The following is a 16,927-nucleotide window of genomic DNA, read 5'->3' as shown; positions in this document are numbered from 1 at the left end:
CAATTATAATATAACATAATGTAATAATTATGTATATATAATGCAATTATAATAAAATAATAAAATAGAATAGTAAATATTATATATAATATAATTATAACAATATAACAGAATTATAATTCTAGTAACAATATAATTACAGCAATATAATACAATTATAATATAACATAATGTAATAATTAAGTATATATAATGCAGTTATAATAAAATAATAAAATAGAATGGTAAATATTATATATAATATAATTATAACAATATAACAGAATTATAATTCTAGTAACAATATAATTATAGCAATATAATACAATTATAATATAACAATGTAGTAATTATGTATATATAATACAATTATAATAAAATAATGAAAAAGAATAATAAATATATATAACATAATTATAATAATACAATACAGTTGTAATATAATTATTGTAATAATAGAATAGAATAGAATATATGTGTTGCGGGATGTCCCTCCCACAAAGTTTTTGCAGTTTAATAAACTTTTCCTATGTTTTTATGATATAAGCCATTAGGAAATGACATTGATAACCCAGGAATGAAAAATTATGTGGCACAGTGTATGTCGGGGTTCTTGTGCCCACCGGTGCCCTCCCAATAGTGCAATCCAGCCCATTCCTCCCCATAGGTTGCCCTTGTACCCTTTCTCCTTGGAATCCAGCTCGCTCGGCTCCGACGTGCTGCTGAACAAAGGGAGGAGGCCGAATCCACAGGAGAGGTCCTGGGGGCTACCGTCCCTCTGCCTGGCCATGGCCACCACCTCCACCACCAGCACGATGCTGGGGTGAGCCAAAGGGGTGTGGAAGTACACCGTCTGCGGAGCCAAGAGGGGACAATTTGGTTATTCCCATCATCATCATCACCACCATCATTATCATCATTAGTCACTACGTCCACTTAAGAGTTTGAGCCAAGTTCACATCAATCACTTATTATTATTATTATTATTATATTATTATTATTATTATTATTATTATTATTATGGTCACTATGTATCTAAAAGTCTGGGCCAAGTTCACATCAAACACATATTATTATTATTATTATTATTATTATTATTATTATTATTGTCACTATTTACCTAAACCTCCAAGCCAAGTTCACATCACACATTCTTGTTGTTGTTGTTGTTGTTACTATGTACCTAAAAGTTTGAGCCAAGTTCACATCAATCACGCAAAATTATTATTATTGTTGTTGTTGTTGTTGTTGTTGTCACTATGTACCTAAAAGTTTGAGCCAAGTTCACATCAATCACACATTAATGTTGTTGTTGTTGTCACTATGTACCTAAACATCCAAGCCAAGTTCACATCAATCACACATTGTTGTTGTTACTATGTACCTAAAAGTTTGAGCCAAGTTCACATCAATCACGCAAAATTATTATTATTATTATTATTATATTATTATTATTATTATTATTATTGTCACTATTTACCTAAACCTCCAAGCCAAGTTCACATCACACGTTCTTGTTGTTGTTGTTGTTGTTGTTGTCACTATGTACCTAAAAGTTTGAGCCAAGTTCACATCAATCACGCAAAATTATTATTATTGTTGTTGTTGTTGTTGTTGTTGTCACTATGTACCTAAAAGTTTGAGCCAAGTTCACATCAATCACGCAAAATAATAATAATAATTATTATTATTATTATTATTATTATTATTATTGTCACTATGTACCTAAAAGTCTGAGCCAAGTTCACATCAATCACACATTAATGTTGTTGTTGTTGTCACTATGTACCTAAACATCCAAGCCAAGTTCACATCAATCACACATTGTTGTTGTTACTATGTACCTAAAAGTTTGAGCCAAGTTCACATCAATCACGCAAAATTATTATTATTATTATTATATTATTATTATTATTGTCACTATTTACCTAAACCTCCAAGCCAAGTTCACATCACACGTTCTTGTTGTTGTTGTTGTTGTTGTTGTCACTATGTACCTAAAAGTTTGAGCCAAGTTCACATCAATCACGCAAAATTATTATTATTATTATTATTATTATTATTATTATTGTTGTTGTCACTATGTACCTAAAAGTTTGAGCCAAGTTCACATCAATCACGCAAAATTATTATTATTATTATTATTATTATTATTATTATTGTCACTATGTACCTAAAAGTTTGAGCCAAGTTCACATCAATCACGCAAAATTATTATTATTATTATTATTGTCACTATGTACCTAAAAGTTTGAGCCAAGTTCAAATCAATCACGCAAAATAATAATAATAATAACAATTATTATTATTATTATTATTATTATTATTATTATTGTCACTATGTACCTAAAAGTTTGAGCCAAGTTCACATCAATCACGCAAAATTATTATTATTATTATTATTACTATTATTGTCACTATGTACCTAAAAGTTTGAGCCAAGTTCAAATCAATCACGCAAAATAATAATAATAATAATTATAATTATTATTATTATTATTATTGTCACTATGTACCTAAAAGTTTGAGCCAAGTTCACATCAATCACGCAAAATTATTATTATTATTATTATTATTATTATTATTATTATGGTCACTATGTATCTAAAAGTCTGAGCCAAGTTCATATCAATAACATATTATTATTATTATTATTATTATTATTATGGTCACTATGTACCTAAAAGTCTGAGCCAAGTTCACATCAATCACGCAAAATTATTATTATTATTATTATTATTATTATTATTGTCACTATGTATCTAAAAGTCTGAGCCAAGTTCATATCAATCACGCAAAATTATTATTATTATTATTATTATTATTATTATTATTATTGTCACTATGTATCTAAAAGTCTGAGCCAAGTTCACATCAATCACGCAAAATTATTATTATTATTATTATTATTATTATTATTATGGTCACTATGTACCTAAAAGTCTGAGCCAAGTTCACATCAATCACGCAAAATTATTATTATTATTATTATTATTATTGTCACTATGTACCTAAAAGTCTGAGCGAAGTTCATATCAATCACATATTATTATTATTATTATTATTATTATTGTCACTATGTACCTAAAAGTCTGAGCCAAGTTCACATCAATCACGCAAAATTATTATTATTATTATTATTATTATTATTATTGTCGCTATGTATCTAAAAGTCCGAGCCAAGTTCTCATCAATCATTATTATTATTATTATTATTATTATTATTATTATTGTTACTATTTACCTAAACCTCCAAGCCAAGTTCAAATCAACCAAGCATTGCTGTTGTTGTTGTTACTATGTACCTAAAAGTCTGAGCCTAAGTTCACATCAATCACACAAAATTATGTTCTTGTGGGTTTTTTCGGGCTATATGGCCATGTTCTAGAGGCATTCTCTCCTGACGTTTCGCCTGCATCTATGGCAAGCATCCTCAGAGGTAGTGAGGTCTGTTGGAATTAGGACAATGGGTTTATATATCTGTGGAATGACTGGGGTGTGAATGTGAATGCTGGAGCTAGGTGTGAATGTTTCAACTGATCACCTACATTAGCATTTGAAGGCCTGCCTGAGCCTGGGAAAATACCCAGTTGAGAGGTGTTAAGATGTGCCTAGTTGTTTCCTCTCAACAATTGGGTCACACCATTTACAGAAAACCCACACACACAGATAGATATCTACATAAAAACTCCAACCATCACCCAAGTCAAAAAAGAAGCACCATCAAATCACTAGGTTCTTGTGCCATAGGTTCGCCATCATGGATCTAGACACTAGGCTCCTATTGATATATATATAATGAAATCTACAAACTTTTAAGTGGACATGGTGGTAGTGGTATTAGTAATAATAATAACAATAATAATATCTCTAATATCCTAGGTATGTGTGTATATATAATTTCACTCTCCCATTTGCTGCCATTAGTTCTATATAGCCAACTCCACACTGGACGACCGACTCTTTGCCACACATATGAGGGGCCAGAATTGACCGCAGGCTCGACTGTAATTTCCTCCCATGGAAGCACACACTCCTCCCATCGCTTGACCTGAGGGTGGCATGCGCTGGTGTCTTGTTTTCGATGCCATCGCTCAACAGGGTATCCTTTACCCAATTAACCTCTGGGTGATCTCCCTGCGCAGATACATATCAGGGCCTCAAAGGTCCGCCGCCGGAAGCGGATCCTGAAATCGGAACTGGTTCCCGGGCAAAGCGCCAGGAGAGGGACGATGACGGCAGGTGAAAATCTCACTTGGAAGAGAGACCGAGAGATCGCCTAACGCTGTCCCCCTCTGGGTTGCTGTGAGTTTTCCGGGCTGACTGGCCATGTTCCAGAAGCATTCTCTCCTGACGTTTCACCTGCATCTATGGCAGGCATCATCAGAGGTTGTGAGGTTCGTTGGAAAATTTGGAAAATTGGGTTTATATATCTGTGGAAGGTCCAGGAGTTGTCTACAAGTCTTCTGCAACCATATAATAACAATAAACTTGATATGTAAGCCGTGTCGTATTCATTCCTTGCCCAACAGCACCCTCTCCTGACTCACTGCCAACATGGCAATTCATGACAAATGAAGACAAATCATGACAAATCCATTCATTAGAGGTGTGCAAAGTGGCTGAAATCAAATCAGTAATTCGTTTCCGAGGTTCGTTTTGTAAAAATTCGGAGGGCCCCGTTCCATTAATCCGAACTGCTGAAGTTTCGCAATTGTTTCACTAAGATTTGTTCCATTTTTGAGGCTTGTTCAACCATTATTTTTAGAGCGATCAGAATGAAACTTGGCACCCTCGCAGGCAACATTTACGACTTTGAGCCTGCCGAGTTTCAGAAAGTTTCGATCATCCGCTGATTTTTAGAAACATTTAAAAGTTTTTACAAAACTACCAGAGGTATCCCATTGGATGTCGAGTCAACATAAGCAGAGAATTAATCCTGCATAGTTTCAGAGTGATGAGGATGACACTTGGCACCCTCGTAGGCAACATTTACGACTTTGAGCCTGCGGAGTTTCAGAAAGTTTCGATCATCCGCTGATTTTTAGAAAATTTAAAAGTTGAGGTATCCCATTGGATGTCGAATCAACATAAGCAGAGAATTAATCCTGCAAAGTTTCAGAGCGATGAGGATGACACTTGGCACCCTCGTAGGCAACATTTACTACTATGAGCCTGCCAAGTTTCAGAAAGTTTCGATCATCCGCTGATTTTCAGAAACATTTAAAAGTTTTTACAAAACTACCAGAGGTATCCCATTGGATGTCGAGTCAACATAAGCAGAGAATTAATCCTGCATAGTTTCAGAGCGATGAGGATGACGCTTGGCACCCTCGTAGGCAACATTTACGACTTTGAGCCTGCCGAGTTTCAGAAAGTTTCGATCATCTGCTGATTTTTAGGAAAGGAAGGAAGAGACCATGAAAATGAACAAAATCTGGCTACCAGTATTAAAAAACTCTAAAATTATAACAGCAAAACAGCAGAGAGGAAACAACCAGGCACATCTTAACACCTCTCAACAGGGTATTTTCCCAGGCTCAGCCAATCCTTCAAATGCTAATGAAGGTGATCAGTTGAAACATTCACACCTAGCTCCAGCAAGGAAGAGCTCCTTGCCCCACCCCAGCCATTCCACAGATATATAACCCATTGTCCTAACTCCAACAGACCTCACTACCTCTGAGGATGCTTGCCATAGATGCAGGCGAAACGTCAGGAGAAAAGCCTCTAGAACATGGCCCTATAGCCCGAAAAAACTCACAAGAACCTAGTAATCCTGCATAGTTTCAGAGCGATGAGGATGACACTTGGCACCCTCGCAGGCAACATTTACGACTTTGAGCCTGCCGAGTTTCAGAAAGTTTCGATCATCCGCTGATTTTTAGAAAATTTTAAAAGTTTTTACAAAACTACCAGAGGTATCCCATTGGATGTCGAGTCAACATAAGCAGAGAATTAATCCTGCATAGTTTCAGAGCGATGAGGATGACACTTGGCACCCTCGTAGGCAACATTTACGACTTTGAGCCTGCCGAGTTTCAGAAAGGTTCGATCATCCGCTGATTTTTAGAAAAATTTAAAAATTTTTACAAAACCACCAGAGGTATCCCCCTTGGATGTCGAGACAACATAAGCAGAGAATAAATCCTGCAAAGCTTCAGAAAGATTCATTCGTCTACACAATCAAAGCCCTCCTGCCAGAGGACCATCCAGCCATAGATATAAACAATGACTCAGACAGAGCAAAGGAAAGAAGGAAAGAAAGAGGTAGAGAAGAAAGAAAGGAGAGAAAGGGAAAGAAAAAGAGGGGAAAGAACGAAAGAGGGAGGGAAGGAAGGCAGGAGAGAAGGAAAAGGAGGGAAGGAATGAAAGTGGGAAGGAAGGAGAGAAGGAAGGAAAGAAAGACATAGGGAAGGATGGAACGGCGGAAGGAAGGATGGAAGAAAGGAAGGAAAGGATAAAGGAAGGAATCAGATTGAGTCCACAGCAAAGCGTGGCCGGGAACAGCTAGTAAACATTATTATTATTATTATTATTATTATTATTATTATTATTATTATTAAGTGGGAGGGAAGGAAGGAGAAAAGGAAGGAAAGAAGGAAAGGCTGAAGGGTGGAAAGAAAGACATAGGGAAGGATGGAGGGATGGAGGGAAGGAAGGATGAAAGGAAGGAAGGAAAGGAAGAGGTAGAGAAGGAAAGAATCAGACTGAGGCCACAGCAAAGCGTGGCTGGGGACAGCTAGTAAACATTATTATTATTATCATTATTATTAAGTGGGAGGGAGAGAAGGAGAAAAGGAAGGAAAGACTGAAGGAGGGAAAGAAAGACATAGAGAAAGAGGGAGGGAAGAAAGGGAGGGAGGGAAGGAAAAATGGAAGAAAATAAGGAAATTAAGAGGGAGAGAAGGAGGAAATCAAAGTGAGGCCACAAGCAAAGCGTGGCTGGGGACAGCTAGTAAATATTATTATTATTATTATTATTATTATTATTAAGGGGGAGGGAAGGAAGGAGAAAAGGAAGGAAAGAAGGAAAGACTGAAGGAGGGAAAGAAAGACATAGGGAAGGATAGAGAGAAGGAGGGAAGGAAGGATGGAAGAAAGGAAGGAAAGGAAGAGGTAGAGAAGGAAGGAATCAGACTGAGGCCACAGCAAAGCGTGGCTGGCGACAGCTAGTATTATTATTATTATTATTATTAAGTGGGAGGAAAGGAAGGAGAAAAGGAAGGAAAGAACGACATAGGGAAGGATGGAGAGGAGGAGACGAGGAGGGAAGGATGGATGGATGGATGGATGGATGGAAGGAAGGAAGGAAGGAAGGAAGGAAGGAAAGGAAGAGGTAGAGAAGGAAGGAATCAGACTGAGTCCACAGCAAAGCATGGCAAGGGACAGCTAGTAATAATAATACTTATTATTATTATTATTATTAATAATAATAATAATATTAAGGGGAGGGAAGGAAGGGGAAAAGGAAGGAAAGAAGGAAAGACTGAAGGATAGAAAGAAAGACATAGGGAAGGATGGAGAGAAGGAGGGAAGGAAGGATGGAAGAAAGGAAGGAAAGGAAGAAGTAGAGAAGGAAGGAATCAAACTGAGTCCACAACAAAACATGGCCGGGGACAGCTAGTAAACATTATAATCTTACTGGACCAAAAATTACTATTATTTGCTGCCTTTCTCTCCCAATGAGAATCTAAGTCAGCTTGCAAATGGAATCAGCCAAAAACATTTCAAATTGGAATGATAACCCCCGGACATCTGACCATAGAACTGATTTGGAGGATTTACAAATTCCTCGAAAAGGGATTTCTTAATTCACATTTGTCAGTTCTTCCACGTCGGCACCCCTCGCTCCCATAAATGTGGAGGAGCTTCGTGACAACGCAGCACAAAATGCAATGCTTGGGGGGGGGGGGGGCGGGTTCTACTTCATGGGAAAAAAGGAGCAACCCCCATTTCAAAGATCTAGTAGCTAAAGACCCACATTGCACTCCCTCGCTAGGCTATTAATGAAATGTGAGGGAACGAGAGCTTTTTTCCACTGAGATATCAATGCCAGATTAACATGACGCAGAGGGGACGGTTCACTGGCAGATGATCTGCAGGAGTCATGGCAGGAGACCCTGCGCTAACCTTGCATCCCCAGCATGATCCTTCTCTCTCGCTCACGATGACGATCAATAATTGATACCGACTCCCTGTGTATTATTTGCAGTTTCCGACATGTACACCAAGGGTGCACACTTTGCTGTCGTGAGGTAGGACGCTGTGGCACAAACAGACTCCTGGTCCCTCAGCTTTTCTACAATCTTCCGAATTCCCTGGAATTGTTTGCAGAAATAACAGCAAGTGTGGTGGAGGCTCCTACTTTGGAGGCTTTTAAGCAGAGGCTGGATGGCCATCTGTCAGGGGTGCTTTGAATGCAATTTTCCTGCTTCTTGGCAGAATGAGGTTGGACGGGATGGACCATGAGGTCTCTTCCAACTCTATGATTCTATGATTCTATACAGATTCTGTACTTGGCACTTTTATCCCCTAATTTACTCTATGTCACAAGCGGCCAGAAACGGATTTGGTTTCAGCCTTGACTCTGTTGTCAATCTCTCTCACACAGCCTGTCGGGGGTGTTTTGATTCTATGATGCTTCGTCTGACTACAGATTCTGTACTTGGCCCTTTTATCCCCTAATTTACTCTATGTCCCAAGCGGCCAGAAACGGATTTCGTTTCAGCCTTGACTCTGTTATCAATCTTTCTCACACAGCCTGTCGGGGGTGCTTTGATTCTATGATTCTATGATTCTATGATGTGGGCCACAGCAACGCATGGCAGGGGACAGCTAGTCTATATAAATAAAAATATAATGTTCGTTTGTGGGATTAACATAACTCAAAATCCACTGCACTAATTGCTGCCAAATTTGGCCACAAGATACCTACTAACCCAAGGAGTGACCTTCACTCATTGTCATTTGGGAGTTGTAGTTGCTGGGATTTATAGTTCACCTACAATCAAAGAGCATTCTGAACCCCACCAATGATGGAACTGAACCAAACTCGGCACACAGTTCTCCAATAACTAACAGAAAATACTGGAAAGGTTTGGTGGGCAATGACCTTGAGTTTGGGAATTGTAGTTCACCTACATCCAGAGAGCACTGTGGACTCAAACAATGATGGATCTGGACCAAACTTGACACGAATACTCCATATGCCCAAATATGAACACAGATGGAGTTTGCGGAAAATAGACCTTGACATTTGGGAGTTGTAGTTGCTGGGATTCATAGTTCACCTACAATAAAAGAGCAGTCTGAACCCCACCAATGACAGAATTGGGGAAAATTTCCCATGACCAACAGAAAATACTTAAGGCCATCCAGTCCAACTCCCTTCACCAGGGCAAGAAAATGTAATCAAAGCCTTCCTGACAAAGAGCCATTCCGCCATAGATATAGATAGATAGATATGATTCACATACTGAGAGCTTATATATATATGTAATGCTCATTTGTGGGATTAGCATAACTCAAAAACCACTGGACGTATTGACACCAAATTTGGACACAAGACACCTCTCAGGCCAACGAGTGGCCATCACTCTCAAAAACACCGAAAAACACAGCGGAAATGACTTAAAAAGCCAAAAAAAAAGCAAAAAGATGCAAAAACAACTCCCCCAGCAAACAAAACACACAATAGTATATCCACACTCTCTTCTGGACTACAGCTCCCAGCATCCCCTAGACCAGGCCCTTCAGGAGAGGAGGAGGATCCAAATGCACTGCTTCCAAAATGCAAGCTTTCCCCTCCTTGGATTTCTTTGAGAGCATCCCAATCCCGGCAGATTTCCAATTTCCTATTCCTGGACTGCAACTCCCAGCAATCCTCCAGATAGATAGATTAGAGATAGGTAGGTAGATGGATCAGGTGGACTGCTGGGAGTTGCAGTCCAAGAATACGTAGAGAAGAAAGGGGAGAAAGAGAAAGGGAAAGAAAAAGGGGGGTAAGGAAGGGAAAAAGAAGAGAAGGAAGGAAGGAAGGAGAGCAAGAAAAAGGGGAAGGAAGGAAGGGAAGAAGAAGAGAAGGAAGGAAGGAGAGAGAGAAAGAATGAAAAGAGGGAAGGAAGGAAGGAAGGGAAGAGGAAGAGAAGGAAGGAGAGAAAGAAAAAGGGGAAAGAAAGGGGGAAGAAGGGAAGAGAAGGAAGGAAGGAAGGAAGGAAGGAAGGAAGGAAGGAAGGAAGGAGAGAAGGTAAAAAAAGGGAAGGAAGGAAGGGAAGAGGAAGAGAAGGAAGGAAGGAAAGAAGGAAAGAAAAAGGGAAGGAAGGAAGGGAAGAGGAAGAGAAAGAAGGAAAGAAGGAGAGAATGAAAGAAAAAGGGGAAGGAAGGAAGGAAGGGAAGAGGAAGAGAAGGAAGGAGAGAAAGAAAAAAGGGAAAGAAAAGGGGGAAGGAAGGGAAGAGGAAGAGAAGGAAGGAAGGAAGAAAGGAAGGAAGGAGAGAAGGAAAGAAAAAGGGAAGGAAGGGAAGAAAGAAGGAAGGAAGGAAGGAAGGAAGGAAGGAGAGAAGGAAAGAAAAAGGGGAAGGAATGAAGGGAAGAGGAAGAGAAAGAAAAAAGGGAAAGAAAAGGGGGAGGAAGGGAAGAGGAAGAGAAGGAAGGAAGGAAGGAGAGAAAAAAAGAAAAAGGGGAAGGAAGGAAGGAAGGAAGGAAGGGAAGAGGAAGAGAAGGAAGGAAGGAGAGAATGAAAGAAAATAAGGGAAGGAAAGAAGGAGGGAAGGAAGGAGAGAAAGAAAGAAGGGAAAGAGAAGGTACAGCTAGTAATAATAATAATATTGTTATACCCTACACAGCAGGTTAAATCGCTAAGCTGCAGAACGTCCTGACCAGAAGGTACAGAGGGTTCGAATCCGTGGGACGGGGTGAGCTCCCATTGCTAGCCCCAGCTCCTGCCAACCTAGCAGTTCGAAAATATGCAAATGTGAGTAGATCAATAGGTACTGCCAGGACGGTAACGGTGCTCCAAGCAGTCATGCCAGTGGCCACATGACCTTGAAGGTGTCTAGGGACAACGCCGGCTCTTCAGCTAGGAATGGAGATAAGCACCACCACCCCAGAGTCGGAAAAACGGAGTGCCTTACCTCATTGAAGGTGACTGTGGGGGGCTGCCCTGCCATGGCTTTGAGGGGCTGTGTATCGCTTCTCCAGGTCTTCCCGAAGAAGTGGCGGTAGGAGGCATCAAAGAGGGAAAGGCGCAGCTGGAATTCCATCTCCGCCACATTGCCCAGCGTTCTCTGCCAATGGAAAGAAGCAAACACTCATATAATGAGCGACAACGACAACAATACACTGTATTTATTGGATACATTTCTGCCAACGATGAACAACCACTATTCCCTTTTCCACATAATCACCAGACAACGGGATACATTTCTGCCAACGATGAACAACCACTATTCCGTTTTCCACATAATCACCAGACAATTGGATACATTTCTGCCAACGATGAACAACCACTATTCCCTTTTCCACATAATCACCAGACAATTGGATACATTTCTACCAACGATGAACAACCACTATTCCCTTTTCCACATAATCACCAGACAATTGGATACATTTCTGCCAACGATGGACAACCACTATTCCCTTTTCCACATAATCACCAGACAATTGGATACATTTCTGCCAACGATGGACAACCACTATTCCCTTTTCCACATAATCACCAGACAATTGGATACATTTCTGCCAACGATGAACAACCACTATTCCCTTTTCCACATAATCACCAGACAATTGGATACATTTCTGCCAACGATGAACAACCACTCTTCACTTTTCCACATAATCACCAGACAATTGGATACATTTCTGCCAACGATGAACAACCACTATTCCCTTTTCCACATAATCACCAGACAATTGGATACATTTCTGCCAACGATGAACAACCACTATTCCCTTTCCCACATAATCACCAGACAATTGGATACATTTCTGCCAACGATGAACAACCACTCTTCACTTTTCCACATAATCACCAGACAATTGGATACATTTCTGCCAACGATGAACAACCACTATTCCCTTTTCCACATAATCACCAGACAATTGGATACATTTCTGCCAACGATGAACAACCACTATTCCCTTTTCCACATAATCACCAGACAATTGGATACATTTCTGCCAACGATGAACAACCACTCTTCACTTTTCCACATAATCACCAGACAATTGGATACATTTCTGCCAACGATGAACAACCACTCTTCACTTTTCCACATAATCACCAGACAAGTGGATACATTTCTGCCAACGATGAACAACCACTATTCCCTTTTCCACATAATCACCAGACAATTGGATACATTTCTGCCAACGATGAACAACCACTATTCCCTTTTCCACGTAATCACCAGACAACGGGATACATTTCTGCCAACGATGAACAACCACTATTCCCTTTTCCACATAATCACCAGACAATTGGATACATTTCTGCCAACGATGAACAACCACTATTCCCTTTTCCACATAATCACCAGACAATTGGATACATTTCTGCCAACGATGAACAACCACTATTCGCTTTTCCACACAATCACCAGACAATTGGATACATTTCTGCCAACGATGAACAACCACTATTCGCTTTTCCACATAATCACCAGACAATTGGATACATTTCTGCCAACGATGAACAACCACTATTCGCTTTCCCACATAATCACCAGACAATTGGATACATTTCTGCCAACGATGAACAACCACTCTTCACTTTTCCACATAATCACCAGACAATTGGATACATTTCTGCCAACGATGAACAACCACTCTTCACTTTTCCACATAATCACCAGACAATTGGATACATTTCTGCCAACGATGAACAACCACTCTTCACTTTTCCACATAAACACCAGACAATTGGATACATTTCTGCCAACGATGAACAACCACTATTCGCTTTCCCACATAATCACCAGACAATTGGATACATTTCTGCCAACGATGAACAACCACTCTTCACTTTTCCACATAATCACCAGACAATTGGATACATTTCTGCCAATGATGAACAACCACTCTTCACTTTTCCACATAAACACCAGACAATTGGATACATTTCTGCCAACGATGAACAACCACTATTCCCTTTTCCACACAATCACCAGACAATTGGATACATTTCTGCCAACGATGAACAACCACTCTTCACTTTTCCACATAATCACCAGACAATTGGATACATTTCTGCCAACGATGAACAACCACTATTCACTTTTCCACACAATCACCAGACAATTGGATACATTTCTGCCAACGATGAACAACCACTATTCACTTTTCCACATAACCACCAGACAATTGGATACATTTCTGCCAACGATGAACAACCACTATTCGCTTTTCCATGCAATCACCAGACAATTGGATACATTTCTGCCAACGATGAACAACCACTATTCACTTTTCCATGCAATCACCAGACAATTGGATACATTTCTGCCAACGATGAACAACCACTATTCGCTTTTCCATGCAATCACCAGACAATTGGATACATTTCTGCCAACGATGAACAACCACTATTCGCTTTTCCATGCAATCACCAGACAATTGGATACATTTCTGCCAACGATGAACAACCACTATTCACTTTTCCACATAACCACCAGACAATTGGATACATTTCTGCCAACGATGAACAACCACTATTCGCTTTTCCATGCAATCACCAGACAATTGGATACATTTCTGCCAACGATGAACAACCACTATTCGCTTTTCCATGCAATCACCAGACAATTGGATACATTTCTGCCAACGATGAACAACCACTATTCACTTTTCCACATAATCACCGGACAATTGGATACATTTCTGCCAACGATGAACAAACACTATTCACTTTTCCATATAATCATCAGACAATTGGATACTTTTCTGCCAGTCATGAATAACCACTATTCACTTTTCCATATAATCACCAGACAATTGGTTACATTTCTACCAACCATGAACAACCACTATTCCCATTTCCACAGAATCACCAGACAATTGGATACATTTCTGCCAACGATGAACAACCATTATTTACTTTTCTACATAATCACTAGACAATTGGATATATTTCTGCCAATGATGAACAAGTTTTCTAAAGCCGTCACAAAAGGAGTCGACATACATACATACATACATACATACACACAAAACACATATACACCGACTGGACGACAGCAACACGTGGCAGGGAATGGCTAGTCTATATAAATAAAAATGTAATGTTAGTTTGTGATACCATCAGAACTCAAAAACCACTGGGGGAATTGACACCAAATTTGGACACAAGACACCTAACAGTCCAATTTATGTCCTCCACTCAAAAAAATTGATTTTGTCATTTGGGAATTGTCATTGCTGGGATTTATAGTTTACCTACAATCAAGGAGCATTCTGAACTCCACCAATGATGGAATTGGGCCAAACGTAGCACACAGGGCTCCCATGACCAACAGAAAAAACTGGAAGGGTTTGGTGGACATTGACCTTGAGATTGGGAATTATAGTTCACCTACATCCAGAGAGCACTGTGGACTCAAACAATGATGGATCTGGACCAAACTTGGCACGAATATTCCATATGCCCAAATATGAACACAGATAGAGTTTAAGGGAAATAGACCTTGACATTTGGGAGTTGTAGTTGCTGGGATTTATAGTTCACCTACAATCAAAGAGCATTCTGAACTCCACCAATGATGGAATTGAACCAAACTTGGCACACAGAACTCCCTTGACCAACAGAAAATACTGGAAGGGTTTGGTGGACATTGACCTTGAGCTTGGGAATTGTAGTTCACCCACATCCAGAGAGCACTGTGGACTCAAACAATGATGGATCTATTCTGGACCAAACTTGGCTCAAGCACTCAATATGCCCAAATATGAACACAGAGGGAGTTTGGAGGAAATAGACCTTGACATTTGGGATTTGTAGTTACTGGGATTTATAGTTCACCTACAATCAAAGAGCATTCTGAACTCCATCAATGATGGAATTGAACCAAACATGGCATATAGGGCTTCCATGACAAACAGAACACACTGGAAGGGTTTGGTGGGCATTGACCTTGAGTTTGGGAGTTGTAGTTCACCTACATCCAGAGAGCACTGTGGACTCAAACAATGATGGATCTGGACCAAACTTGACACAAATATTCCATATGCCCAAATATGAACACAGATGGAGTTTGGAGGAAATAGACCTTGACATTTGGGATTTGTCTGCCAAGGCCATCACTCCAACCACCACCCAAGTCAAAAAAGAAGCCCCATTAAAGCCTTGGCAGACGGTGCAAAAAGAATCTGCGAAGCCCACATCCTCCAAGATGAACTGAACCACCTCAACTAGGCTCTCCAGGCCAATGGATATTCCACCTCAGACATCAGAAGAGCTGCAAGACCACCGAGAAGAAGCCACGAGAGTCAAGATGAAGATCCACCAGAGGAAAAGTGTTCTTGCCATACATCAAGGGAACCACTGACCGCATAGGGAAGCTGATGAGGAAACACAACATACAAACTATCTACAAACCCACCAAGAAAATCCAACAAATGCTACATTCAGCAAAGGACAAGAGGGATCCTCTCACCTCTGCAGGAGTCTACCATTGTATACCATGCAGCTGTGGACAAGTCTACATAGGGACCACCAAACACAGCATTGCCCAGACACGCATCAAGGAACATGAAAGGCACTGCAGACTCCTTCAACCAGAGAAGTCAGCCATAGCAGAGCACCTGATGAACCAGCCTGGACACAGCATATTATTTGAGAACACAGAAATGCTGGACCACTCCAACAACCACCATGTCAGACTACACAGAGAAGCCACTGAAATCCACAAGCATGTGGACAATTTCAACAGAAAGGAAGAGACCATGAAAATGAACAAAATCTGGCTACCAGTATTAAAAAGCTCTAAAATTACTACAGCAAAACAGCAGAGAGGAAACAACCAGGCACATCTTAACACCTCTCAACAGAACATTTTCCCAGGCTCAGGCAGGCCTTCAAATGCTAATGAAGGTGGTCAGCTGAAACATTCACACCTAGCTCCAGCAGAGAAGAGCTCTTTGCCCCACCCCAATCATTCCACAGATATATAAACCCACTAGCTGTGCCCTGCCACGCGTTGCTGTGGCATGGCTTCCGCAGAGGGAACGTTGGCCGGAAGGCTGTTTGCGCGCCCAGGGAACTTGCGGCTCATGCTCAGTTGTTTTGCCGTAATGCGAGTGTGTTGTTGTGTTGTTTTTCATTTTGAGTAGATATGTTTGTACCTTGTGGATTGTGTTATGGGCATGGGAATTTTGGTTAAGTTTCATTGGGATTTTTTTTTGAGTTTTGTTGTTTTGCCGTTTTGTAAGTGTGTTCTGTTGTTTTTCATTTTGATTAGATATGTTTGTACCTTGTGGGTTGTGTTATGGGCATGGGAATTTTGGTTAAGTTTCATTGGGATTTTTTTTTTTGAGTTTTGTTGTTTTGCCGTTTTGTGAGTGTGTTGTTGTGTTGTTTTTCATTTTGAGTAGATATGTTTGTACCTTGTGGATTGTGTTATGGGCTTGGGAATTTTGGTTAAGTTTCATTGGGGTTTTTTTTTAGTTTAGTTGTTTTGCCGTTTTGTGAGTGTCTTGTTGTGTTGTTTTTCATTTTGAGTAGATATGTTTGTACTTTGTGGATTGTGTTATGGGCATGGGAATGTCGGTTAAGTTTCGTTGGGGTTTTTTTTTTGAGTTTTGTTGTTTTGCCGTTTTGTGAGTGTGTTGTGTTGTTTTTCATTTTGATTAGATATGTTTGTACCTTGTGGGTTGTGTTATGGGCATGGGAATTTTGGTTTCATTGGGGGGTTGTGGAGTTTTGCTGTCCCGTTGAACCAACCTAACAGA

The 16,927-nt window shown here is 40.0% G+C and overlaps 1 protein-coding gene across 2 annotated transcripts in view; it reads right to left on the bottom strand.

The window, feature by feature from the left end:
* The window catches only part of NPHP4 (nephrocystin 4), a 185,355-nt gene that overhangs the window by 152,276 nt on the left and 16,152 nt on the right, over positions 1 to 16,927 (bottom strand). For both annotated transcript variants that reach the window (XM_067472811.1, XM_067472812.1), the window contains exons 3-4: positions 11,113 to 11,265; positions 660 to 832 (exon numbers count right to left, since the gene is read on the bottom strand). In XM_067472811.1, coding sequence (XP_067328912.1) covers positions 660 to 832; positions 11,113 to 11,265 — 326 coding nt within the window. The remainder of the gene's footprint in view (positions 1 to 659; positions 833 to 11,112; positions 11,266 to 16,927) is intronic.

Source organism: Anolis sagrei, chromosome 13, assembly GCF_037176765.1.
Source record: "Anolis sagrei isolate rAnoSag1 chromosome 13, rAnoSag1.mat, whole genome shotgun sequence".
NCBI lineage: Eukaryota > Metazoa > Chordata > Lepidosauria > Squamata > Dactyloidae > Anolis > Anolis sagrei.
The sequence above is the reverse complement of the archived record's forward strand: the minus strand, read 5'-3'. Positions and strand labels throughout refer to the sequence as shown.